Source organism: Poecilia reticulata, chromosome 5 (genome assembly GCF_904066995.2).
Source record: "Poecilia reticulata chromosome 5, P_reticulata-male-v2, whole genome shotgun sequence".
Classification (NCBI taxonomy): domain Eukaryota; kingdom Metazoa; phylum Chordata; class Actinopteri; order Cyprinodontiformes; family Poeciliidae; genus Poecilia; species Poecilia reticulata.
In genome coordinates this window covers 5,052,547-5,079,300 of record NC_088834.1, presented here as the reverse complement: position 1 = coordinate 5,079,300, position 26,754 = coordinate 5,052,547, and the positions used below count along the sequence as shown (strand labels likewise).

The 26,754-nt window shown below is 35.3% G+C and overlaps 1 protein-coding gene across 1 annotated transcript in view; it reads right to left on the bottom strand.

The window, feature by feature from the left end:
* tafa3a (TAFA chemokine like family member 3a) overlaps window positions 1-26,754 on the bottom strand; it is a 103,274-nt gene that overhangs the window by 38,224 nt on the left and 38,296 nt on the right. The window contains exon 2 of the mRNA XM_008408938.3: window positions 2,377-2,489. Within this exon, the coding sequence (XP_008407160.1) occupies window positions 2,377-2,488 (112 nt within the window). The 5' untranslated portion in view covers window position 2,489. The remainder of the gene's footprint in view (window positions 1-2,376; window positions 2,490-26,754) is intronic.

Here is a 26,754-nt window from a genome sequence, read left to right as displayed (position 1 = left end):
TCCCTTTGAATAAAGATTGGTATGTATCCATTATTACTGCCAGAAGGCTGTCATCTTTCAGAGAAGTTACTTCCCATTTTTCAGGTCAGGGTTGAGTTAATTAAATTTCAGTCAATTTACATTTGTTTCCAGTTTATTTAATGGTAATTTACAAAGACCATTGTCTCAAGAAACTTCCAAAAAAAAAACAAAAAAAAACTTTTGTCATGTCTCAATTAAATGTTTTAATAGCCTTTTACTCAGCTCCAATTAAACAATTTTACTTTTACATACTTTCTTTTTTCAAACAGTACAATTTGTTTATATTGTTGTTAAATACAAAAACTAGAATGTCTGATTAAAAAACTAAGTTGGTTTTCCTTTAAAAGAAAGCTGAGGTTTCAGCACAAAAATGGTTTCAAATATAATATACAGTGTCAGACCTTTAACTTCATAAGACATCATATTATTTACATCCACATATTTGATGAAAAAGACAACAACCTCAAAGTCTAGACCCTGCTGTAAATTTTTATCAATGTAATCTATGAGACTACTAGGCTGCTTCATTTAAAACTCCTTTTCAACAAAACTATTATTAAAGGATATAAAACATAGCAAATAATTAAAAAAAGACATTTATGGAGCCCCTGATGGGACAAATCTAGGTGACTCACCAGTATGTGTGCTATAATATTATTTTATGTGCTAATTTGGTAAAGAAAAATTACAAACAATAAAATGTGTGCATTGCTTAATATTTTCTTAATTAAAGCAAATGATTTTTTCCTGTTTTTCTATCATCATAGTCACTCAGTTGCAGGTCGTGTTTGCATTTGCAGCTAATGTGGAGCTGTTGCCTTGGAGCAGCTCTGTGGCATTTGTCCTTCAGTAGAACAAGGCTCATTATTTCAATGTGTGGTCACAGTGTTCACCGTTACGCCCAGGGATCAAGCCATCTCTCCATTAGGGAGAATCACTTTGAAAGGTCTTGTCTCCCACTTGAAAGACACTCACAAACTTGGATATGCATGCACAGCTGATGTACTGACATTATGTTTCAACTTTTGATGCTGAACTTGAAAGATGTTAACTGGTTGAACTGCCATTTGTGCAAAGTGCAACCTTTACATGGCATTACTGTTTTGCTGTTCTGCACAGACAATAAGATGCCGTTATCTCCCTTTGCTACTTACAGAGGCAGTGAGCTTAAATGTGGCTAGAATATGCAGCAAGGGCTTTTAAAATAGTCTCTCACTGCAGTACAAGTTTATAATAAATACAGAAAGCTGTAATTTATTTTTTTATTTCTTTGTGATGTTGGGTTGTGCTTTGAGGTTTTTTTTAAAAAAAACCTAAAATCATATGATCATATGAGACTGCCGTTAGGAAATTGAAATTCTGAATCTCCTTTAGATCTGACAGAATTATTTCTTTAAGTCTTTGAAATATATGGTTTAATAATAATTTAAGTCTTAAAGCTGTAAGATTTGTAGATAAATCTCAAAATCTAGATGCAGAAATTTGTACAAATCTTATTTAATCTCAATCTATTTTCACTCTTTTCTGTTGGCAACGTTGTGACAGTTGCAGCTGCTGCTTTCTGCCCTCTGTATACTCATTAGCATCACATTAAAACCTTTCTACCAAACCATGGTTTGTTTTAATATTTTCATAGTAAAGAAGCATAAAAACAACAGTGGATCTTTGTTGCTCTTTTGCTCACAACAGTCCATTTGCATGTTGTCTCTGTTTTAGGAACGGATTAGTTTCTGGTATCACCAAAGTTTAAAATAGTTATGGATCCAAAGCTGGTAAAAGTTTACATCTTACTGTTCATGCGCTTCCAAAATTTCTGAGATGATAAAGTGTCAGGATGGAAATGGTTATTTAGATCGTATGGAGCAAAGAGTAATGTAGATTCTTTTGCAAAAAATGTAGTCATGCTGTGGTAAACTGGTAAACTCACTCGTATTTAAGGTACACTGTTTTAAAACTAACTGTTAATCTAAGTAAACAACCAGGCTATTATACCAGCTAACATCACATTGTTGTATCCTGATGTTGCTCCTCAGAGAAAAGCAGCAAAAAGGGACAAAATTCCCTTTTTGTGTAATATTCAAGCTTACTTGAAAACTAATAAAAAATGTAATGGGCATGTATTCAATGTTTTATTTATTGTCTATGTATCAAATTCAAACAACATAATGGATTATCTTGGCATGAGAAAGAATAATTGTTGTTTTTCTAAAATAAATTGCATTGTTATTCCTTCAGTCATATCCTGCAAATCTTACACCAAATTGCTTTTTTATTTAAAAAGAAAAAAATCTTAAATAAATAAAACCACGTGTCTGGTTCCTGGAAAGAAGCATAATGGCAGTTAATGCAGTTTACCTATGTGGCTTCGGTGTGATGATGCGCTGGTCAGTTGTCCCAAGAGAGACACCATACAGATGGTCAGGAGTAGCACCCTTCTGCACATGCTCTGTAGATCCCTCCCCTGCATTCTGAAACAAATAAGAAATAATGGAATTAAAAGAAATTCAGCCATTTGACAGATCAGTAACATTAAAATATTCTTCTGCGGAGAGGATCCGTTGGGACACCCAGTGGTCAGGTTTTCCCTCTACAACTACAACTCCTGCCGAGAAAAATGTGGAATCACTTCTCTTTGTGTTCGCTCAGCCATTAATGTGGGCTGGAGTTCATCTCCAGTGGACAAAAGGCAGGGCACGGTCCGTGACAGTCCATCACAGGACAAACAACAAAAAGGAAAACATATCAGCTTAAGAGCATTGAAAAAGGCCAAGATAGTGACAAGACTGGAGGAATGCATCGTCACATTTATGGTAAAAAGCAGAATCCTTCCACATAAAGTCAACTGTAAAAAGAGAAGACTAGAGCACAAACCCAGAAGGAAAGAGGTCAGTGGAAAGTACAACCAATTCATAAGCCTCAGAGATGGAAAGGTCAGATCTGAGTTGGCAAAAAAAAAATGTCTTAAGTAGCTAAAGTGGATCTGGAACATCGGCTGTTGGCCAGGTTAACAAAAATCTGCCTGTGCCAGAGTGACAAAAAAAATGCATACAAGAACTTCAGAAGGGCTTTCTGTTGTGCATTGGAGTTTCAGGTTAGGTTCTTGAAGGAATAGTGAAGTATATTAAAAGAGAATGGTTTTCCAATTTGTGGCTATTTTATAATCATTGTCACTGTTTATCACCCTGATTTTAACGGTTGATTAAAAGCCAGTTTTAATTAGAAAGAATCAGTGAAGGCTTATTTCAACACATATTTCTAAACCCGCTGATAACATTTTCTACTTCTTTGTAGACATATTTTAATTGTAACAACAAAGGGGGGCAAGGATAAACACAGCGTGGAAGAGATTGGTAGAAAAGGTTGAACAGAAATAAATAAGATTTAGGGTTTCTCAGCATTTTGTTTTTCCACAATAATCTTACCATATAGTTCACAATTTCAGTTAAGTATCCAATTTAGAATGACTTAAAAAAAATTAACACTTGCAAATATTAATGGTTCTAAGTGAATATAGAGCTTTAGTTTCAGAGGAGCAACATTTTCACAAGAATTTATTTTACCTTTGCTCTCAACTAATCACTCCTATAAGTTTCCCTACCATTATCATGCAAAGTTTCACCAAAGCATCGTTGGGTTTTAACCACATGTTAGCTCTCATTTCACTATATATATGTATTTTGTCAATAATGTTTTTATCTAATTATCTAGCTTTGTTCCAAAAATCTCAGCTCTTGTTATTAGAGAATCTAGATTCAATTTTTTCCATAAAAGTCAGAAAATAATTATCATTTTCGCAACACAGTACTGTCATTCTGAGATCCCACACTGCGGGTGAAGCTGTGTACATTTTTTTTATACATCCAGAACACAAGTTTAATCGCCCTGCAGGAGAGGGGAAAAAATGTGCCATGTTGGGAAGAGGAATGTCTTCTTCTGCAGGAAGTCCTTTGAGTTTGACAGCTTATTTATCTAAGATTATGTAAGAAGTCTTAATTCTATGTGGTGTATTAGGATTGTGACTTGGGATTTTTAGTCCAATTTTTTAGTTTAGTTTTTTAAACTAGTGACTGACCTGTATTAGTGCAAGTGTATATTAATATGGATTAGTAGTATAGCAGACCTCTGTATTTGTGTGGTAGTGGAGGACCGCACAGCTCAGGAATGACTAAAATCCACAAATATTTCACCCTGCCTATATCCCAAACCTCCAAAAATCACTTAAAAACTGCCTGATTTAATTAAGACACCAAATATACGTTAACACAATGGAAACCGTGTCGGTACTACTGGATTGGTTGCTTTGCAAACAACATCCAAAGTAACATTGCACCAAGGTATTTCAGCTTCCAAAGCATTTTTTTTAAATATGAAAGAAAAAATCTGCACTTTTCCAGTTTTCCAGAAATAATTTGCAGGTCCAATCTGCAGAAAAATCTGGAAATAGGTGAATCCATGAATATTGGACCACAAATCAGTGGGATACACTAAACCATAGTGTACACAATATAGAATAATAGCATCCAATTATATTTATTGTTTTATCATGTCATAAAGATAACAGCAAAAAGTTTTTAAATTTTAAGTTTTTTGGGGAAATTGCATGCTGCATCGATAAGAATTTATCATTACTAGCTCAAAATCAGTCTTATCATGATTAATTCTCAAGGGATACAGTAAATATCTAAATTATCTAAAAGTGGTTTTCGCTTTTGAACATGCAAAACATCTTAAAACAAATTTCAAAAACACACTCAAATAAATAGATGAGGAATATTTAACACAGACATGGAAAACAGAAGGTAAAAAAAAAGCTCTGAGTCAACTCGCTTCCTCTCTTAGTTTTACCCACAGTTCACACCCACATACTGCCATTTCGGCCTAATCTATTTCTATTTCATACCTGTAAGCAAGCTATTTTTTCCCCCTGTGCTTAAACCATCGTGTATAAAATGTGTTACTTAGTTGAGCATTTTGATGAATACATAAATATCCATAAAATCCCCAAATCTCACATAAGATCTAATGAGAACAAATATTACTTTCTGAATATTTCATATGACATTTAACATCTACTGATTGTGGTACTTGAACCTGTTGGCTCTTATGTAATTTGGGAAAACACAAAGCCATAGTTAGAAGAAAAAACTAATAGTAACATCCTGCTGGTTGACACTTTTCACTGTGTGAAGTAACATTATTCATCAGAAGACTTAAAAATATATTTTAGGGAATTACTTTAAATTGTCAAGTTTTAAACTACGTACAAAAAATCCCCAAAGTAGGCATGATCTGCTTTGGGGATCTGACTGTTTATGACGACAACTACGATCAGGAAGGCAGACAGTCGGCTCCAGAACACATGGAAAACAACACATTTCCAGTTTCTTAAGTCTGTATATATGTTTTTTTGCAGATGAGTTTGGATGCAGTTGGGTAATGCGACCCAATTTGTATTCATCCATTAAAAGATCTTGCTCCCCATGGCTCAGAGAACAGAGTTTATAATATTTTTACCAGTTTATAAATCACTGAATGACTTGGCACCAAAATACATTAAGTTATGTTGTCATTGTGTCAACCTTCCAGACCACTCAAGTCTTCTGGTTTACATCTACTCTGCATCTCCAGAATCAGAACCAAACATGGGGAATCAGCATTCAGTTTTCACCATTAATCTGGAAAAAAAACATCTAGAAAACTGCAAAACAGCCAAAACACTGACTTCTTTTAAATCAAAGCTGGAAACCTGCCTGTTTAGATTCACCTTTGACTGATCAAGATTTTTGCTTGAGGATTTTGACAAAATGTAATGTTTATTGCTGCTTCATAATTAGTTACAATATTATTAGCACTTTGAACTGCCTTGTTGCTGAAATGTTATTTACAATTAATCTTGACTAAACATTAAATCTGCAACAGGGTGACTTTGACTATGCGTTCTCATGGTTTTGTTATCTTAAAATTTAACCTTCATTGATTTACAAAATAAAAAAATAAATAGTCACTGTTGATTAGGTTTCATATCAATTATGGAGATAATGGCAACTCAGATGAAGGATGTCCTCTTGCAGTGAAAGGAGCCCAAAGTGATATTCTATTCCTCCATCATGTTCTACATGGATAAGGCAGAATCTGGACACTTGCGAGAAGCTGAGCCCATTACCATGGCAGAGGTTGAATGGGAAATTATAGATTTGTTAATCATTATCATCCTGGGATAGTAATGATGATTTTTGATGATGCATAGCAATCTGGAACACTGTTACCATGACTTGGAAGTTACATCTTCTGTGTCTGTAAAGCACCTGCACTCACTCCCTGCCTGCAGCAGGCTCAGAAACAGAACTGAGGTGCTGAGACAACTAAGCATAAAGCAATTAATTTTCATGATCACAACTTATTAATTTTTAAATGCAAAGTGAGGGGAGAGGTATAGATTTATCAAGGATCCAAAAAGCCTGCGTGTAACAGCCTCAACTGCACCTGTGCAACCTCAAGAAAGTAAACGGCATTAGTGAAAATATTTATTTGAATTTGTTTATGCTAAGAACCACAAAGTCATAAACTTGTTTAAGATTTTCTCTTTAAAAAAAAATTAACCAGTTATTACTGGTATCAGATTACCAGTAATAACAGTAAGCCAAATAAAATGTTCCAAAGAAAACCTGAGAACTGCAAGCAAATAACTTCAGAAACTGTAGGTTTCTGAAGTTGAAAGTGTAGGTAAACAATAAGGCACTGAGCTACCACAGTGCTAAAAAACCTTTTTTTTCTTCTTTTTTTTAACCATCATGGGGAAAAAATGTCTAAAAGTAGAGATCATAAAATGCATATGTTTTGGTCTGAATTTGGATTATCACCAGACAACGTATGCCTAAATAAAGCCCTGGGCAAATAGCTCATTGAATCTGTGATGATGTGACAGACTCTGAGTTTGCTCAGTTTTTTTTTTTTTTTCATTCAGTCTGTGTGCTCACATGTCTCGATTGCGTCAGCTGTCTGAGCCCATACAGAATTAGAGCATCCTGTTAAGATCTCACCAGCACTGGCTGTCAGTACAAAGAAAGTCACAGCAAAAGAACTCCTCCTTGTGTGCCTCTGCCAGATAAGCAATAGTTCATCTATTAGCATCAAAGCAAGCATTTTACTAATTTTAGCGAATGTACTGGATCCCAGTTCAAAGCAAATGTGTGATTTGCATCTGCTTTCTCAGGAGAGAGGAGCTGAACACTGCTGGCAGTAAGATGAGCTGCTGAGTGTCCGGCTCTCCGTGGGCCCATCAGTTGGGATGAAGGGTATTACTGGACAACATTCATCTAAAGAAACGGGGAGATTACTGAACTGAGCACAATAGGCAAGACCACAGAAACAGCAATACTCAGCTCTCACAAAGCTTGATAAAAGAAAGTGAAGGGAAAAAAAGAGTGCAAACAGAATGCATTTGCTCCTTGTCTGCACATCTCAGTTGGTGTTATAAATGACAGTGTGTTTATAGTTTCTAAAGTTATCAGTCTCTGTCTGAATAAAAATATCGCTGGGTGTCTGTATTTTATACACAAGAAATGTCAATGAAAAGAGGCAGAGATGATGAGGAGATGAAACTGCATTTCTACAGAGAGTTCCTTACTTTAGCTTAAATGCAGCGAAATCCAAACAAAAGTCTATAAGGCTATATTACAGGAGACTATACAGGAGAAAATGCTAGTGTTTTCAGATGTTGACTGGGGGAAAAGTTTCACTTTTATATGAGATGCAGTGAATCTGTTGTAGTTGTCATGCCGGGCCACTGTATGGCGCTGTAATCTTAAACTTATCAAAGGGTGCATGCGCTTTTGACCCTTAGCTTCCACATCATTTAGAAAACGGTAACCTATTTCTGACAAACCAAGAGCTCATGTAACATATATTGTGAAGTTCACATCTTTGTGCTCTTTCACACTAAGGTTTACTCCCCACCTAACCAGCTCTATTGTCCCCAACTAGTGGAAACTGGTGTTGATTATGTCCAACTGGGCATGAATAAAATTTCAAGAAAAAACCTTGGAGTGTGCACTCAGCTTTAATCTAAATCATCACAGTGGTTCTTAAAGTCTGAAGTACACCTCACAGCAGGCACCCAGGGCAGGACATTTTTAGTCATAAAAACATTTCAGAAGAACCTAAAATTCTTTTGCACTGTAGTCTGCAAAAAGTTCATTTAAGGTTGACGAACAAAGGTCAACTAGCCAGCCATGAGTGGCTCCACTCCTTACTCATTTGCCAGAGTATAACATGGCCAGAATTGAAGAAAAGCAACAGGATAGGAGGTTTTTCAGTTAAATGAAGGGAAAACATTTGAGGAGGTGCCACTTTAAATCAGGTACATTTGAGACTGATCAGTGGACATGCAATGCTTTCACCTAAGAATGTGACATGTTTATACTGAAATGCTCAAAAAACACATGTACTAATGTATAAATGTTGAGGTTTTGAAATTGCTGTGAATTATAGCTGAAGAGAAAACTTTGTATACAGTGACTTGAATTGTGAACGCTCCACAACATCTTTAATTTTTTTTTAAATCAGATTACCAGTAATAACAGTAAGCCAAATAAAATGTTCCAAAGAAAACCTGAGAACTGCAAGCAAATAACTTCAGAAACAATGTAGGTAAACAATAAGGCACTGAGCTACCACAGTGCTAAAAAGTAATAACCTGGAAGGAGTGCATCTTCATGCCAAACCCTTAAAATTTTATTTCTTCTTTAACAGGTTACATTTGTTACTTTTTAATATATACAGTAAAAACAGACTAACTGCTCCTCTAACAGTGTCATAAGTGAAAATGAGAATACTATGAAAAGATACAAAAGCAATGTAAGATTACTATGGGTTTTCAGCTACGTGATGAACATTATTGATACCCTGCTCAGTAATCAACAAAATATATATATATATATATATATATATAAAAATTTTCTTTTTTTTTTTTAATTCAGCTTTTGTATGCCTCCACTTGTATTTTGAGTGTTTTCTTTGACGACAAGCTCCAAGTCTTTGAGGCTGGAGAAGCCGAAACCTGTTAGTGGGAATCTTAACTGCAACATTAGACTGTCTAGTCCTATTTCATTTTTCTGTGTTTTCAAAAGCTAAGTACAAAGGGCAAAATGTTCTGTTAGTCCACTTCATTTACTGACTCAGCAAGAAAAAACAGTGAGAACAATGAAATCAAAATAACCCATTTAAAATATGTAAGCAATAACTTTCTCAGTAGGAATGCCATTTATGATTAAGCCCAGCTATATATACAGTTACAGTTCAGAAACTACTGTGACTAATTTCACTTATAGCTCTGACATGGTTGGAGAGAAACGTCTGTCTTGTGGTTCTTCCAAGATTCATCACAGTTTTCCACCAATGGGGGGGAACAAGCGCACATTTTCATGCCCCACTTTCCTGTTAAAAAAATGCAGCTCCAATGCTTTCTGCTCAGACATCTCTCTGAAGAGTTAACATGATGTGCAGCATGTTTATGTTAACTCCATAGCATCCATAAATAGTTTGAGACAAAAAAACAGCTCCACACCTGATTTATGATTCGTGCTGTTGCAGCCATTTTGTTTTATTTTATTTTTCAATTATAAAACTATTTAGTGATACCAAAGGGACTGCATAGTCATGATGCTTATCAAGCACACAAATTCCCTTTAATAATAATAGCATTGAAAATAGAATATAGGCATAGCATGTGTATTTGTATGATTTTGTGTTGAACTGCATGAGGATTTATGTCCATCCAAAATTCAATAAATGAATGTAGTTTAAGACATTTATTTGCGAAGTCGGCAAGTTTGTACTAGGTAGTCTATGATAATAAACTATATCTGCAACAGGGATTGATCAGTTTAAAATCTAATCAGTGAAGGTTAGTTAAAAACCACTAATCAAACTGTATTTAGAGAGCATCTTCCAATAACACCTCACATCCCTAATATGCTCTACAAAGTAAAAACAAATGCAAAACATAACAAAACAGAAATAGAGCTAAGTAAAAAGCTTAAAAAGAGTAAAACCGCACTAAAAAAAAAAGTAAAGAAAACATAAAAATGCAAAACATCAAAGGCCTTTAATCAGTCTTAAGTTTGGCTTTGAACAAATCCAGGTCAGAGATGACATGCAACTCAGATTCCAGGTTGCTTGACCGGCACCAGAAAAAGACCAGGTCCACCCCCCCATTGCTTACACCTGCAGCATATAATGACATTTCTTCATTTTACTGAAGCATTGTTCATAACATTCTACTCCTAATGGAGTCCTGCACTGGAGAAAAACTTTACAGTTCCACCTTAATCTCAATCATTTCTTCCATGTTGGTTTATCTTAAAAATACAAAGAAGTATGAGGCAGGCAATAAATATTTCAGCAGTTTTCTCAGTTGTACTTTGACTTATTTTCAGTTGGAGAAAACAGGAAACAAGAGAAAACTAATAAATCTTCTCTGACAGCCGAACTCCAGAAATAATTGGAATTTGAGAGCACGCCACGGTGCTCGTTTGAAAATAAAGCGTTTAGCAGTAAGTGAGTGATTGCAGTTTTTTTGTTCTGGGTCTCAGGATGCCAGGCTGCATTCCAAATTTAAACATGTTCCCTCTTCCAACAGTGCAGCTCCAGTCTGGTGTCTGATGGTGTTCAGGTGGCTTATTGGAGCAGGTTAACTGGAAAATTATTACACCTGACTGATACGACACCGAGACCAGGTGGCTCATCACAACACGCCCTGAACAGGTTAAACCTATTCTGAGTTTGGCTTGGAGCTGATTTCTATGTACACATTTAGTGTGGCGATCAACCGCCTCGTGTTAAGGGCCACTCTGTATCATCTCCTGTTAAACCTTATGAGACTTCTCATTAATTATCTTTGTGGTTTGGCTAATTTACAGCACAGTGAGACCTTATCAAATTAAACATGTGGTAGAAAATAGAATATGAGGCTTGAGTGTCAGAATAAAATAAGCTTCTGAAAATAAACTCAAAGAAGGTGTTGAACATACTTTTTAATTAAATGCACATTTCTCTATTAAAGTACGTTTTAAATGGTCTGGCGTAATATATAAGCTTAAATGTCATGTTATCATTAGTTTTAAGTGGAAAATCATTACAATTAATCGAAATAAAGGTATTAAAACATAAGTCTGCATATAATTAATCTACATGATGCATTTCACTTCATGACCAGAGTAACAGAAACAAAAAAGCATTTCAGTAAGATTCTAATTTAATGGCTATGACTACCCCCTCTTTAAATCTTTTGTACTATTACCAAAAAAATCATCATGATTTGTCTCAAGTTGAATACTGTGTGAAGAAAAGAACAGCAGCAAATGTCCTAGGCAAGGTCAGTAAAATAAAGAGGTTTCTCATTAAGAAATCAGGACTTATTTTCTGTCACCAGTCAAACCATAAAACTCATTGAATTTACCCAACAAAGTATTAACACCCTCACAGGTGCCTAATATAGCATCATTTATCTTTATATTGTAAGGGAGTCATTAACACTATTAAATTATTACTTAAAACTCAATACACTTTCTAACCGTCTGACAGTGAATGGATATCTTGCATGAGAATATTAAAAAAAATGTGTTGCATAGCAACCTCAGTAAAATAGCTCTCGCTGCATCCTTTGATCCTCTGCTCTTTCTGTTGTTAGTGACTCTCAACTGTGCTCACTGTGAAATAAAGCATTTTCTGTGACTACAGGCTAATGGATGGGCATAATGGACACACAAATAAAACAATAGCACACAAAATTTCACACAGCAAACTCCTCTTTCAAGTATCTTTTGGTTGGCTGCAGGAGTGAGTCAATGGGACCAGTGGGACAAAGAAGTGTGTTTATGGATGATACATGGCACAGGGTGGAGGAGCTCGCGATGGTTTCTGTTGCTCCAGGGCAAAACAAAACAGCCGTTGTTTTAAATTTTCTTTACCTCTTATCATTGCATACCAGTGGTCATACCGCAGGCTTAATCACAAAAAACTGTTTTACAAGGACAGAATATGTAGCAAATTAGTCCAGCATATGTGCAAACAGAGTATTTTAGTTCTCTCTTTAGTAAGACTTGTTGTGTGTATGATATGGAGACTGAATATGAGAAAATAAGTGGAACATTTAAACTGAGTAGCTTAAAATATAAAAGTTAGAAAACCAGGGTTGAGACAGTTTGGACATGTCCTGAGAAAAGATGTGGAATAAAGGATGTTAGAGATGGAATTGCCAGTCAGGAGGAAAAGGGAAAGACACCAGAAAAGACTGATGGACATAATGGAGGAGAACAGAAATGGTTGTAACAGTTGAAAATACATAAGATAGAGTGAAATGGAGGAAGATGATCTGCTGAGAGAAGCAACTGAAGGAAAGAGACAATTTAAAAATGTTAATGCTAAAACCACAAAAAAATTCTATATCCATTTTGGATATGTTCTTTTGTTTATATTTGTAAAAATCTGACTATAGACAGCAATTGATTTTTTTAACCAAAACATACACGTTTCTTTTTCTCAATCAATACCACAAAAAATGAGCAACATTAAAGCCACACCCCCTACCAACATTATTAGAAATCATGCTATACCAGGTTCATCAGTGTTGCTAAATATACTTCTGAAACTTAAACTAACAATGGTGTACATTTATATACGTATGAATGACTTCATTCCTGTCAAGTCATGTAGAAAAGTTAAAAAAATAATCTGCTTGTCTTTGGCTACTTCTTCTAAGATGCTTGTATAATGAATGGCTATAAATGGGGCTTACAGTTGACTTGGTGCTGGTTATAAATATTCTTCTGCCATGTTGTAATGTACATTGCAAATGTGCAGTTCTGTGTTTGTTTTTCTTTGACGTCTATGCTCAAAATAAGAATGAGCTGAAAAGTAGAAAACAGACACTGATGATCCAAAGGGCTGCAGGAATGGCTGGCTAACAAAAGGCTTGTAACGACAGGATAAGGGCGGTGGAGGGATGGGATATGCTACTTAAATCCCTCGATGAATGGATTGAAGCAATGGCTATTTCCATAAAGTGATGGATTTTGCTCCAAGCATGTTTTGTTCCCACAAATCCCGAGCCAGCCTATAGATAGCTTGAAAAAAAAAAAAAAAAAAAAGAAGATTTAGGTATTATACAACAAAGTCCTGTGAGAAAATCCAATGGCAAGCAACAGATGAGCATCACACAGCATGGCAATGACAGCTTTAACTCAACGACTGATTACCTGACAAAATTATACGTTCTCAGACAAAGAACAGAGCAAGCATACAATTAAATGCATGATTAACTCTGCGGCACATGGCTCAGTTGGCAAGACTGACTGAAATGATGGTTCGTATGTAAATGAACAAAATCGCTTTTTAATTTACTTGTTTCTTTCTTCCTTTTTTATTCTTTACATTTTCAAAGACTGCACATTTAAAACGATAATTACAACATTGATTATTCATTTTATTTACAGAAAAACTGACTGTCAACATTCTTGTTTCAATTGAATCTCATTAGTCTATTTGTAGTTTTTCACTTAGGACAAAATGGACCAGGTGGGGATAATGATTCATTATGTTCATTAGTAGGCAGCACAGAGATTGAATGCATGTGCTGTTTGTGTGATAAATTGCAAATGATACTTTCAAAGGTTGTCAGAGACACTGCTAAATGGTGACTTTTACTTGCATATTTTCTATATTTTTGTTTCACTAAACAAAAGGAGCTAAAATTAAAAAAACATATTTTTCTTTACCATTTTTTTCTTACAGCCTTCAGAGTATTTGCTTGTAGTTTGATGGGAGTTTTCCTTCCCACACCGAGGCTATGGAAGTGAAACTTGTCCAGACAGAACCTACTGCAGAAGAGTCCTAAATATAGAAATGTGTGGGTCTGTTTTCTATATCTGACTCAGGCTTGATTTCTGACCATAAATATATACTTTTGAATAAGACTTTCCACTGAAAGTTGCCTTACAAGACTGAAACATACTAAATATATATTTTGGGTATAAAAGCATTCAAATAATTCAAATAAAATAATGAAAATCATTGAAAGGGCAAAACAAGATGGTCTAATTTGTAGGGTTTTAAAAAATAATTTAGGAAAAGTGCCTCTTTTACCTGAATTTATTATGTTATAATGTTATTCCTTTTTTTTCTTTTGAGTTTTTGAAATACCAAACTTTGCACATAATTATAATTTTAAGTCTCTGGAAAGATAAAAATTTTTTTAACATTAGATCAGATATTCTGATCAGTCACCAAATATTTTTTTACTCTTATTAAAGTAATTTTGGTAGTGACTACTTCTTACATTTACGTGAGTAAAAACATGGTGAAGTAGTGCTGCTTTTACTCTTACTCTGCACCTCTGCCAAGACAGGATTCCTGAATTATTTAAATATAATCAGTTGACAAAAAATACAATTAAAAATGTCATTTATTTCATACTGGCTCGATTTACTAAATCAATATAATCAACATTCAGACACAAGGCAAAGCATACCTGAAAGTCTTTTACACGTACAGAACGCATAAACGATGCGTATTAAAAACTGTCAGTTATTTTTAGCGTGTGTGAGACGGTGACCTGTTGACGACAAGCCTCCTCTGAAATTGATGACATGAGTTTTTTTTTGTTTTTTTTTACATCATTTCATTTATGCGTGCAGGCATACATCAACTAAAAAACAGGAAGCCTTGCGTTTAACCTTTCACATTATCCTCTGCCTTCCTTACTTTACCACTTTGGTATAAACATAAATGGTTTATTTCTTTGTAAAATATGAAACGGTGCTTTTCATGGCTGGAAAACAAGCAAAAACAGCAAAGTAGTCAAATATAGTAACAGTTTTTACAGAATGAATTGGACTTTGCCAGTGTAAACATACAAAAATATATTTTGTATATTTGTATACAACATATGAAGTATATTACATATGAAGTCAGTGACAGACAGTGACTTTACATAAATCTGATTATTTGCCTTCCATTAATAAATCTAATAAAAAATATCAATAGATTAATATTAATGTTCTCAGAATGACAGCTGAACTGGTGGATGACCTGAAACTGTCGGCCACCTATATGTGTTTATGTCTGAAAGGTAGTGCGACTGAAAGGCAGGAGATTTTTCTCAATTCATGTGACTTATTGCCTAATAAGCAATTTTACACAATGCAACTCACAGGTTCCCAATGTGCCTAAAGCTGGGCGGGAAAGCAGGTAGTTATAAAAAGTATTAGTCCTTTCCAAGGGCAATGTGGCAGAATGTGGCCACATTCTAACCCTTACCACCCTGTTGGGCCTGGTGTAGTGTTATTTTAGAGGTGGCAGACCACATTAGACGAAGTGCTTTGTTCCAGAAGCCAACATTAGGCTCAGACCTGTTGAAAAATATCCCCTCTGGTGCAGAGGTTGAGGTCTTCTTAGAGGAGCTTTGACACAAACGGCTAGTCTCTCTGTCTGACCCTATCACTCCATTTTCTCAGCTGCTGAGGTCCACTCACTCCTGAGTCATCCTGTTTCCTCACACCAAGTTCTGTGCCCACCAAAAAAAAAAAGAAAAAAATCTGATGTGGTGGGGTCTCGGTATGTCCTACTGCATCATTGGACCGCACAGGCACAGGGAAGAGCGAAGCATTGAAAGTGTGTTCACAAACATTCTGGCATTAAATTATATGCAAACAGCTACATTTTCTTCACTGTATATTATATTGTGTCACCATTAGGACAAAATAACAATTTTACATTTTATTAACAGTACAGCTTTGATAGTTATGAGTCAATGCTAGCCTGAAATAGAGAAAAACATGGCATTTTTTTTACTGCTATAAATAAGAATTAAACACATAACACGTAAGAAGTCATGATGTTCATGACATCAGCATTTTCAAGTTTTATATTAGCATCTTGTATCAAACAAAAGACCCTGAAGCTTAAATTTAAAACATACAAAGAATGGTTTAAAATTTTTGTGGAGTTCGCATATTTTCCACATTAAGGTTTCCACGATGTGCTCCAGCTTCCTTACACATCATGCATGTTGGGTTGACTGATGAAGCTAATGATGTGCATGACTTTTCTTTGCATGCAAATTGGAAGTTTTTCAAAGAGATTTGTAGTTATTTTGTTATTGAACCAGGTTAAGTGTTCCATTGATGTCAGGCTTATTTCCAATCATTTCACATAATTACAGAAAGATTTTGAATAATTAAAATCTCAGAAGTTAAAATTTTGAGAAAGCAAATAAATAAATAAAATTGACCTAGAAATAAAGTCTGAGAGTCTCAAACTTTTTTTTTTTCATTCTTTATTCCCATCTTTCCTTAATCAGAGTTACAAAAGAATACAGTCATTAGCACTAAGGAAACATTAGCAGTCAAAAAATTAAATAAATAGAAATTGTCTAGAATATAAAAACCACTGAGTTAAATCAGATTATCATTTCTTTTTTGCTAACCACCATTGTATAAAAATAATGGCATGGTCAAACTATGGTATTTTCACTCAAGGCCATTAAACCACAAGCCTCAAACTTGCAAATTATTAACATAAAATCCTTTAAAAGACCAGTTTCACTCATGTGGTATTTCAGATTTTGATTGTATCATTTGTATATTAGGGTTTTGAATAGAACACAAATACACATTCTGTTACATGATTAATTGAAAATAAAGTCTTCAAGTGGATCAGGATATTTTGTAATTATACAGAAAGTAGCCGTGCTCTCAGGTTTGTGAGGTTGGGGCTGTTACTGCTGATGGTCCAGACTGAAAACTGTCTGCCTCAGATGAAGCATGTTGTTGTTCTTGTTTACCAAAATAAACTTTTGTAATTGAAAATTCTAAATGCTTAAAAAAGTTATTTGTCAAAATTTTACTCAGTTTTTTGCAGTTACACATTAATGTAACATAATGTGGAAGTTGCAGCTAAATATAGAGGAGTGTGGAAATGACCCTTACCTCTTGGTTACCTCTGCACTTAGGATTTTTCCTTGCAAAATATTATACATTTTTGGCACTGATATATGGCAAAGCCATAATCCATATGTGAAACTCTAATAAACATGTCTCTTTACTGCCTCAATCTCAGTGTTATTTGGTATTCCACTAATCTTAATCTTGATTGTCTGTCATCCAACATGGTTACATTGTTTGCTTAGAAACTGCATTTAATTGCTAGACTCTTAAAGTATTCAAAAATATTTATTAAACATGCAGAGCCTTTCTGGGCAACCTTCTTTATTTCATTTTTATACAATTTAAACACTAAGACAGCTTTGCAGAAACTCCTGCTTATTTTTATGTTGTTTTTCTCTCAACAGCTCAGTCGGATATTAAATCCTTCATAAAACGCTGATATGTGCTGTGTGTACCGTGGACTTAAAAGAATATTCAAGAGCATGAAAAAGTATTTTGACATAAATATGAATGTGCGAGCCAGCCATAAGCTGTAATAAGATCAAAGTCATGCTAAGTGGATCTTCAAGCTTTATTTCCGCGTTTTATCCAACAATGTGCCTGCTGAAGCAGAAAATTATTCCGCCGCTTAAAAGCAATGTAAGTCACTCTCGAATAAACAGTATTCATTCGGGTCCGCGTGCTCTTACAATTAAACTCCAACAACTGACTGAGCAGATAAAAACTACAGAGAAATGGAGCCAAAATAAAATGAATAATGATGGCAATAAACGCAGCAGACCCATAATTTCTGCATGTGGAGTTTACGCCGCTCTTCACTGGTTTTAAGCAGCAAGTGGGAAACGTTTCCTTGTGCATTTCTAATTCAAATCAAATCAGATTTTACCATGCAGACAGCCCAATGGAGTACCCAGAGCTCCCTGATGTCCCTTTAACCTCTTTGTAAAGCTGTCATTATATAGCGACTGCACAGGCTTGTGAGTTTCCAAAGCCACACTTCACATTTTACGGTTATATTTCACTGTGGAGTCAGCTTTATTTCAAATTGACTTTTATTTATTTTAAAACACACAATATCTGATAATGAGGAGATGAATCCTCACATTTAAAGTGTTTCGAGAAGCCACTGACCATTTTGCTGATGAGGATTGTTGGAAGGTCTTTTGTGACAATAATTTGTCTTGCGTCAAAGACAAAACTGTGAGATGTTGGGGGATTTTATTTTCTGCTTAAATAAAGTAAAAAAGGAGGTGATATTTAAAAAAATCCATGTATAAAAAATGTCATTAAGATAAAAGTGCCTGGATAGAAAACATTTCACTGAAAGTAAATGGCATATTTCATCAGTTTTAAAAATTAATTTTCCATTTTGCATTCACCAATCTGTAGTCTGGAAAAAACCCAGTTCAATTTAGACGTGTGTTTGTCTTTCAAGGATAGATAATCAGGTAATCTATTTTGTAGTAAATTATAAAAACCTTTGCATCTTAGACCTGGAAAAAGCTCCGTTTTCTGCATCAGTTGAAAGTGGTAGTCTTTTGATTGCCTGGTGTTTATGTTGTGCGAAGAGAACTGTTGCTTTAAGCTTTTCAGGAATGCACATCCATTCCTTTCACTTGCTGTTGCTGAATGCTGCTCTGCACCATGATGAATGTGAGGTCAAAAAGATAACTTGAAGCTACTGAAGTGCACCTTATTAGCCCCCCGTTAGGACAGTAGAGTATGTGCTGGTGACGCCAAAGGGCATCTTGTTTTGGACTTTGGCCAGATTTCATGAGGTTCAAGGACCACATTGCATTCCACTACATAAAGGTTCACTGATATCTTTTGAAAAACTGCAAGTTCTGGCCGAATGCATTATTTACACTAGAGCAATGCTGCAGCAGAAGTAGTTTTGCATGCATTCATAAATAATAAAAGCAAAGCACAAGGCATGGGAACGGGGTAAAAGCAAGGTTTTTGAGAGGTTTGGATCCTCAGCATGAAAGAAAACAAGGCTGTTTAATCTGGGTACAGTTGAAACACTTAGAGTGTAACAAAAGGAGAACTAAACTGCAAGCGGATAAACAGCAAGAGCAAGCAGGCATCAAAACTAAAGCAAATTTAGCATCTCATGGGCTCACGGTCACTGAACTAAACTGATGTAATCACCGTCTGCGAGTAAGAAGAAAGCAGAGAGAAGGATGTGGTTCGGATGAATATTTCATAAACAATAAGGTAGAAAGGGAGGCTTTCACCGACACTTATGACAGCTAAGCTGAATGCACAGAGACAAGCTTTATTACTTGTTTTCTTTAAAGCTGTCACTTAACTAATTCTTGGTCTCAGCTGCCATTGAGGGTTCCACTCAGGCTTTGTGGCCAGTGCCATGAAAATTAACAAACCCTTCAAATTGGATTAGACGTCAGCCTTGACCCCTCACCAATCTAGCGAGGATTTGCAGGGTGTTTGGATTCATCTTTCATGAGAGAGTAGTTAATAAAAGTTGTTCCACCCAATAGCCCCTAGAGAGCAGTGGCAGTAATTGGATGTCTAAGCGAGTACTCTGACATGTTTGGACAAGCTAATTCTCGGAGCAATTTAGAACTTAAGTTTTACTCCATGCAAAGCTCAGTCACTGGCTTCTCCTTACAGTCACAAACATTCGCTGCTTTCAGAGTTTCTTGTTCTCCGTTTGGTGAAGGTTGTCCTTTTTCCAAGTGGATCTGACAAATGAACAGATGAACAGCATAGCTTGGTAAACAAAGTCAAATCCTCTGTCAGAGATTGCGTGCAATCAGATTTTACACTTGGTTTATAATTTTTTTTTTCTACCACAGTCCCTGTAAGGTTTCTCTCCCAGTTTAAGTTTGAGAGCAAAACACCATCTCTGTTTTTTAGACCAAACAGAAAATCTTTTTTAGAGAAAAGCTATTGAAGTGGAGCAGAACCCTGGTGAACCAGAACCAAGCCTTTAGTTTCACTATCTGTGTTGCTGATGGCTGTAATTTACCTGTCTTCATTTTCCTGTATTGTAAATCTGCACAGTATATGTCAACTCCATTCTACAATGTCATTAAAAATATTAAGAAAAATATTATCATAGGCATTTGACACAGTAAATCACACCCTTTTTAATTGATATTTTACACAGGATTGGGCTCTCACATGAAGCTACCATGTGGGTAGCTGATTACCTGTCAAACAGAACCCAGAGAGTTCAATTGGCCGGCTTTACTTCTAATCGTACGGTTTTAAATGGTGTCCCACAGGGCTCACTTCTTGGCCCACTTTTATTCTCTATTTATATAAACAACTTGTGTAAAAATCTGTCAAATGCTTTTTATCATTTTTTGCAGATTATTTAGTGATAAACTGTTGTTCTTCATCACTTGTACAGGCAATTCAGTACTTGCAGTCTGCTTTAATATCGTTCAAGCCCGCTTACAAACTCTGAAGTTGGTTTTGAATGTGGATAAGACAAAGGCGATGGTTTTTTCATACTCTAGGAAACTATCAGAGATCCCTCCATTGCTAACCACTGCTGTAGGGACACAAATTGAGTTTGTCAGTAATTATAAATATCTTGGCTTTATTTTAGATAAAGAGCTCTCTTTTAAAAATCACATAGCAAATTTGCTACGAACACTGAAAATGAAGATTGGGTTTTATTACCGAAATAGTTCTTGTTTTTCTCTTAAAGCTGGAAGTAAATTGGTAGCTGCAACATTCCTGCCACTCCTGGATTATGGAGATGTGTTATATATGAATGCTTCGACCAAATGCCTTCAATCACTAAATACTGTGTATCATTGTGCTTTAAGATTTGTAACCGGTAGCAGACGTCTCACGCATCATTGTGAGTTGTATGCGAAAGCTGAATGGCCTCCTATAAGCGTATGGAGAAACGATCACCTGATGATCCTTATTTATAAATCTCTACTCGGATTGGCTTCAGCATATTTAAACTCTCTTTTACATAGATCTGTTAATTCCCATTCTTTATGCTCCAATAACATTTTTCTTTTGCATGTTCCACGTTGCCGAACTGAAAAAGGAAAGCAAGCTTTCAGTGTGATGCTCCTTCAGCCTGGAATCAGCTCCAGTCTGAACTCAAGATGTCAGAATTGATTAACTGGACTCATTTCGAGCAACTCTTAAAAACAGGCAACGAGATTCTTTTAAACAGTGTCACTGTTTTTAAATTGTTTTATATTGTTTTATACTTGTGTATATGTATTAATCAATTTTGTTTTGTAACCAGGTTGCTGTGCAGTGCAGACTTCTGCCCAGATCCCCCTTGAAAATGAGATCTGGATCTCAATGGGGTTTACCTGCTTAAATAAAGGAAATAAAAAATAAAATACAAAAAAATGTATATCAAATACTAGGTTTCAAACTGTACAATAGCAATAAAAGATGCGCATAATCACCAACAGAGGGCACGTTAATCTAGCACAACACTGGTCAATTAGGACTAGCTCTCTTTATACAGAAAAATAATGTTCATTGAGTTTTGGTTATTAATTTCAAAGAGAAACAGGAAAACTTTCAAATTAAAAGTTTTCTTTTCCTGCTACATGTGGAAAAATAATCAAGACTATTTTTTATATTTACCCAATCAGGATGACATTAAACTTTCTCATGTATTTATTTATTTAACCAATTTTACTCTTTCCATTCTTCAAATTTTAAGTGTGCATGTCTTAAAAAATACTGTTACTTGATTGAAATTTAGGTCAAGTTGTAGACATGGTTCTGTGATTATGTAAACATTTTTACAAACATTCAACGTTAGGGAGAGCTACTATTTTGAAATGCACAAAGCACTTGGCATATAAGCAATATTTTCATTACAATCAAAAGAATAATTTTTTCCTCAGTCCTGCAAAATAAAACATTCTTAGAGCTGAACCAGAAAAACAACTATCCTTCTGAAATCTAAAATTAAATGGAAATTTAAGTTATGCTTGAATCTGTTTGTGTTTGCAATTGGTAATGTTTCACAGATAATAACAGATCATTTCTACACTTTTTTTTATTACAAGTAAAAAAAACTTCTTTTTTTTATGTTGGGTTGCATTCCTTTCAGTTGCAACACCACCATTGCAACTAAAAGGATGTAGTGAACTGTATTAACAAGCTGTGAAGTTTTCTTCCATGGTGGTAGACGCCATCAGTGTGGACTGCACTGCCTTGGCAGGATGCTACATATTCTGAGACTGGGTGGTGAAACAGAAGAGAGCTAAAGAAAATCCCTTCTTAAACTAGAGCCAGTTTAATTCATGACAGCTCTGCTTTATTTTCTTTTCAGGAAGCCCTTAAAAGATTTTTTTGTGCTCCTCCCCTGTGCTTATACAGCAGGGAGTTTAGTTTGTATTTTCCAGTTACACTTTGTCCTGGTTTATGCCAGCTAATTTTAGCATAAATGAGACTACATACTTACAAAAACAAAGACGGGGAGGAAAATGTCATTTCGTTATTGCATTTGAAGTCAGTTAAGTTATGGTGCTTTATCACTTCAGAGTTCTGAATGGAAACATTTGTCCTCAATTAGATTTAAACTTCACATATAAATTGCTTTGTACTGACTGGATGTAAAAGTATTATATGAAGCTTTATTTATGATATGGAAAATAATAAAACTTAACGATCTAATAAAAGTTACTACTTGAATACTGATGTTTTCATTTAAGGTGGAAACCTGGCTGTGCAAACCACAACAGAATAAATACATATATCCTCCCAGAATGCAACTTGGTTGAGTAGATAAGTCACTGATTCATGACATTCATTATTTCAAAGTGCGGTTTACGTTCTTTATGTCATCAGTGATGATACTCAATTATTTATTTACTAATAAAAATTGTCTAGCGATAAAATCATAACATTCTGGAACTTCATAGTTAATGAAAATGTATTTATATTTTAATCTACCTCCTCTGAAATGTTTTGCACCCTGTGGGTTTGTGGCTTATCAATGAGATCATTAAAACTGCAGAAACGCGGCTGTGTTCCTCTTAGAGAGCCCTTCTGCAGATGGTGGATGTCTACGCTGAAATTAGACAGTTAGTGTAGCCGTTAGCTGCTTTTAACTCCCAAAGGTCCATGTGTGACGTTGCTCACTATTCAGCATCTTGTTGCTGGAGTTTTCTTTGTTGGTCACAGATTCGTGGAGACGGTCAGAGTTCTTTTAAAATGTTTTGTACTCCTACACAGTCTCTCTTACTGTGGCTCCAGTGGTTTCACAACTCTTCACATAAAATTAGATAAGCTTTGAAAAAACTGTTGTAGACAAATTTGAGAATATCAAACTTTGATGGACTGTTATTTCTTTTTGTTGGTTCCAGTGCAAAAATACTAAATACTTGCACATCACTCTGTAGAATCTGGCCAATTCTTGGAAGGATTCAAAACCTCAGGATTCTAGTTGTTTCTTTCTCCAAAAAGTAGAAGTGCAGATAATGACTGCGGTGAGAAAAATACAAAAACAAAAATCTGTGGAAAATAACTCGAAGTCTTCAGAGTAATAATATTGAACTTATAATAAAATTTCGAAATAGCACTAGGGCCCTGGCTGTGGAGTTCTAGCATTTTGTGATTTTGTGCCTTTTGATGTACAAACTGCACAATCCTCATGAGGAAGCTTCGACTCCTGGCTTCTACTATTAATTGGTTTTCAATCACAATAACAAGTTATAAATAATCCAAAGAATGCATAATCTTTACCAGTACTTGTATCTATTAGCATAACCATGACATAATCAAATTGTCTGGTTGCATGCCCTTGTTTTTCTGCTCTTTTTAAAAACTGTGTGACAAACACAAACACCTGACCCCAGGCAATGCATTAGAAATGGAGCATTCCACTATCAGCCTCTCCATTAAGGCTCTGGACGCCTCCTGCTACGGTTGACAGAGTGAAAACACATGAAGGGTAAGATGCAAATATCTGGTCATTTTTCTGATGATAATCAAGTAACAAATATGAGATTAAAAGTCATTACATTCACTATAGAGTATAATTATGAAATTGTGTTGACCCAACAGCACAACTTTATAATCCAGCCAGATAAGCAAAATTGTGCAATCATTGGTTGGTTGTTTGTCCACAAGCTTGCAAATTACTCAGTTGACTGCAGGGGTTACTCTGTGACAAATATGTGAAATGCATGTTTGATTTTTTTTTCTCCACTTCTCTTTCTATTGTTTCTCTTTTATATTTTTTTAGAGAACGTCTTTCAAGATCTGTCATGGTTTCACAGATGTTCCGCTTGCACTGAATTTTCCAGCTTTGCAGTTTGTTCACCACATACAGGCCTCTTTTTCTAAACTATAGATTTAAATGTGAGGGTAGTTTGACAATGATTGCCTGACTCGACACTTTGTAAATTAATTATCACCGTTAAAACAATGTTGCAACATCTTAAGAATTCTGCAAATCACATGCTGCTATTTAGGATTCACTGTTAACATTTTAGTATTTAGCAAACAGAGCATTTCTTAAAATATTTTCTTCTATTACCTTTCACCTGTATCTTACTTGGCTTATAAGTTTGATGTTTCTTATTAAATCTAAAGAGAAAGAAGTCAGTTTATTTTTTTTTACTTTTGTTTGTTTGTGATGGATCCAGAATCATCAACTTGCAGAGTATAAAAAAGTGTATGTTGCTTACTAATTATACAATTCCAGCATTTCTTTTCCAATTTTGCTTCTTTTTAGACACATCTTCTTGTTTTGCATCATCCATTATATGCAGCTTCAGGGTCAATTTGCTTTCAAACTCCAGGTGAATTTTCCCAGAAGAGCATCTAAATGCTGTGCAGACCTTCTGTTCTCCACTCTGAGAGAAACTGCTCTAAGCTTACATTACAAAGGGGGAATTGATTAGTTCATCAATGCGAGATGTTTTTAATTACAGTGTCAAATGATCTGTTAATGGACAAAGTGAAATCTGTTGCATCGTTCTATATATAAGCGAGTGTTCTGCGCCTGAGCCAACAATCCTTGGTCTCCTGAGACTGAGGTCATACCGGATTACTGACATATGAAACTGTGTTCAGAGGCATAAGCATCAGTTAATTAGCTGTTCTCTGCTCCCTTATCACCATTTTAGTCTAATCCTACAGCTTGGACACCATTTGATACCATTTCACTGTAATGCCCATTCACACAAACACAAACGTGTGAAAAGCAAACATCTAAAAGATGCACACGACACACTGTATGTTTGATTTTGGCAGCTTTGTAAGCCAATACTAAAGTCTAAAGGTGCTAAGAAAGTGAAATATGCATGACCTTGATTATGAGGAGAAATAAATGTGTGGCATAGCTGCCAATCCTGCAAGGGAAGCTCAGAGCCCCATGGCTGAAAACTGCTTTCGATGCTTTTGACCTGAAATGATAGCACAGCACATATTATAATGACTTTCTACCTAATGTCAGGTGAAGGCTGATATGTGCTGTGTTATCGGTTCCCTGAGACTGTTTGAATGCTTCTCTATGGCTTTTGTATTTTATTCTCTAAATGAAAAATTAATCTCCAGATCAAGAACAGAGGCTTCTTGACAACATGTCGGGCGTCTTTCTAATCTTTTTTATTATTCCTCGTTCGATTTTATTCCTTACCTTCTTCATTTATTTTTTAAATCCTACCTTTTCTATTTCTTTATTGTGTTTTGTTTTTTGAAGGTGGCAGCTGGGACGAGGAAGATGTGGCATTTAAAATAAGAAAGATTTATGGATGTTATCTGACCCAGAAATGTGAGAAATCATTTCAGCTTTGATTTTTTTCCCCTCTTAGGACTGAGAGGTTCTGTTCCATAAATTATTTTCATGTGATCACTGGTATGTAAAGCAGACTTTCTGCTTTTCAAGAGTTGCTGTCATGAAATATGCTCCCAGACTGATGAGAATATGCATAAGCAATACATACGTTGGCTTGGGGGTGTCGCATACCTCTGATTTATTGTTTTGTCAATGTTTTTGTTGTCATATTTGATTATGTTTTGGAATGCAAACAAGGTGAACAGTTCAGACTGTTTTAATTTGGGATATAGCTACAGAACATCAAATATGTCAAAGCTTTTTTTAAAAATAAAATTAGTACCTACTGTAGCCTACATGTAGCTCAGCATTTCCAACAAAAACGTGGTCTGTTGCCAGTTAGTGCTGAAAATGCTGCGCTGGGACATCAAATTTGAAAGGAACATCTTAAGCTTGACTAAAGGAATGTTCAGAAAATAATATTTTGAGAACAATTGTGCATGTCTTTCTCTTTGGTTTAATCTGAGTCATTCACATGAGCATCCATCATGAAAACAGTCATGACAAAAGGAGACAGTTGTGAAAAACAAATATATATATATATCTGCATTGCTTTCTCATTTTTAATGAGTGTGAAGTAGATTACTTTTACATAATTTTAAAAATATACATCTCATTTAAAAGGACTGAGCACAAGTTAAAATCTCCAGATTCTAATTTTAGAAATCAGATACATTTTTTTCAAACAAAAATTAGTTCAGATGTAGGTAAATGTGTGAATAAAGTTTACAAAACTGCTTCAAAAATAGTTATGTTACTATACATGCTTTTTTCAAAGTACTTTCCGAAACACTAAGGAAGCTTCCATCACCTTAAATCATTTGTGATGCAGCCTGTTTGGTACCTGACTGATCAAATGAACTGACAGGAATGAACAATTTCAAAGCCACATAAGATAAATACACCATGACTTGGTAATGATGCTGCCACTGAACTGCTTAATTACCACCATCTGGATTATAGTTCATCAAGTTACGCTTGATC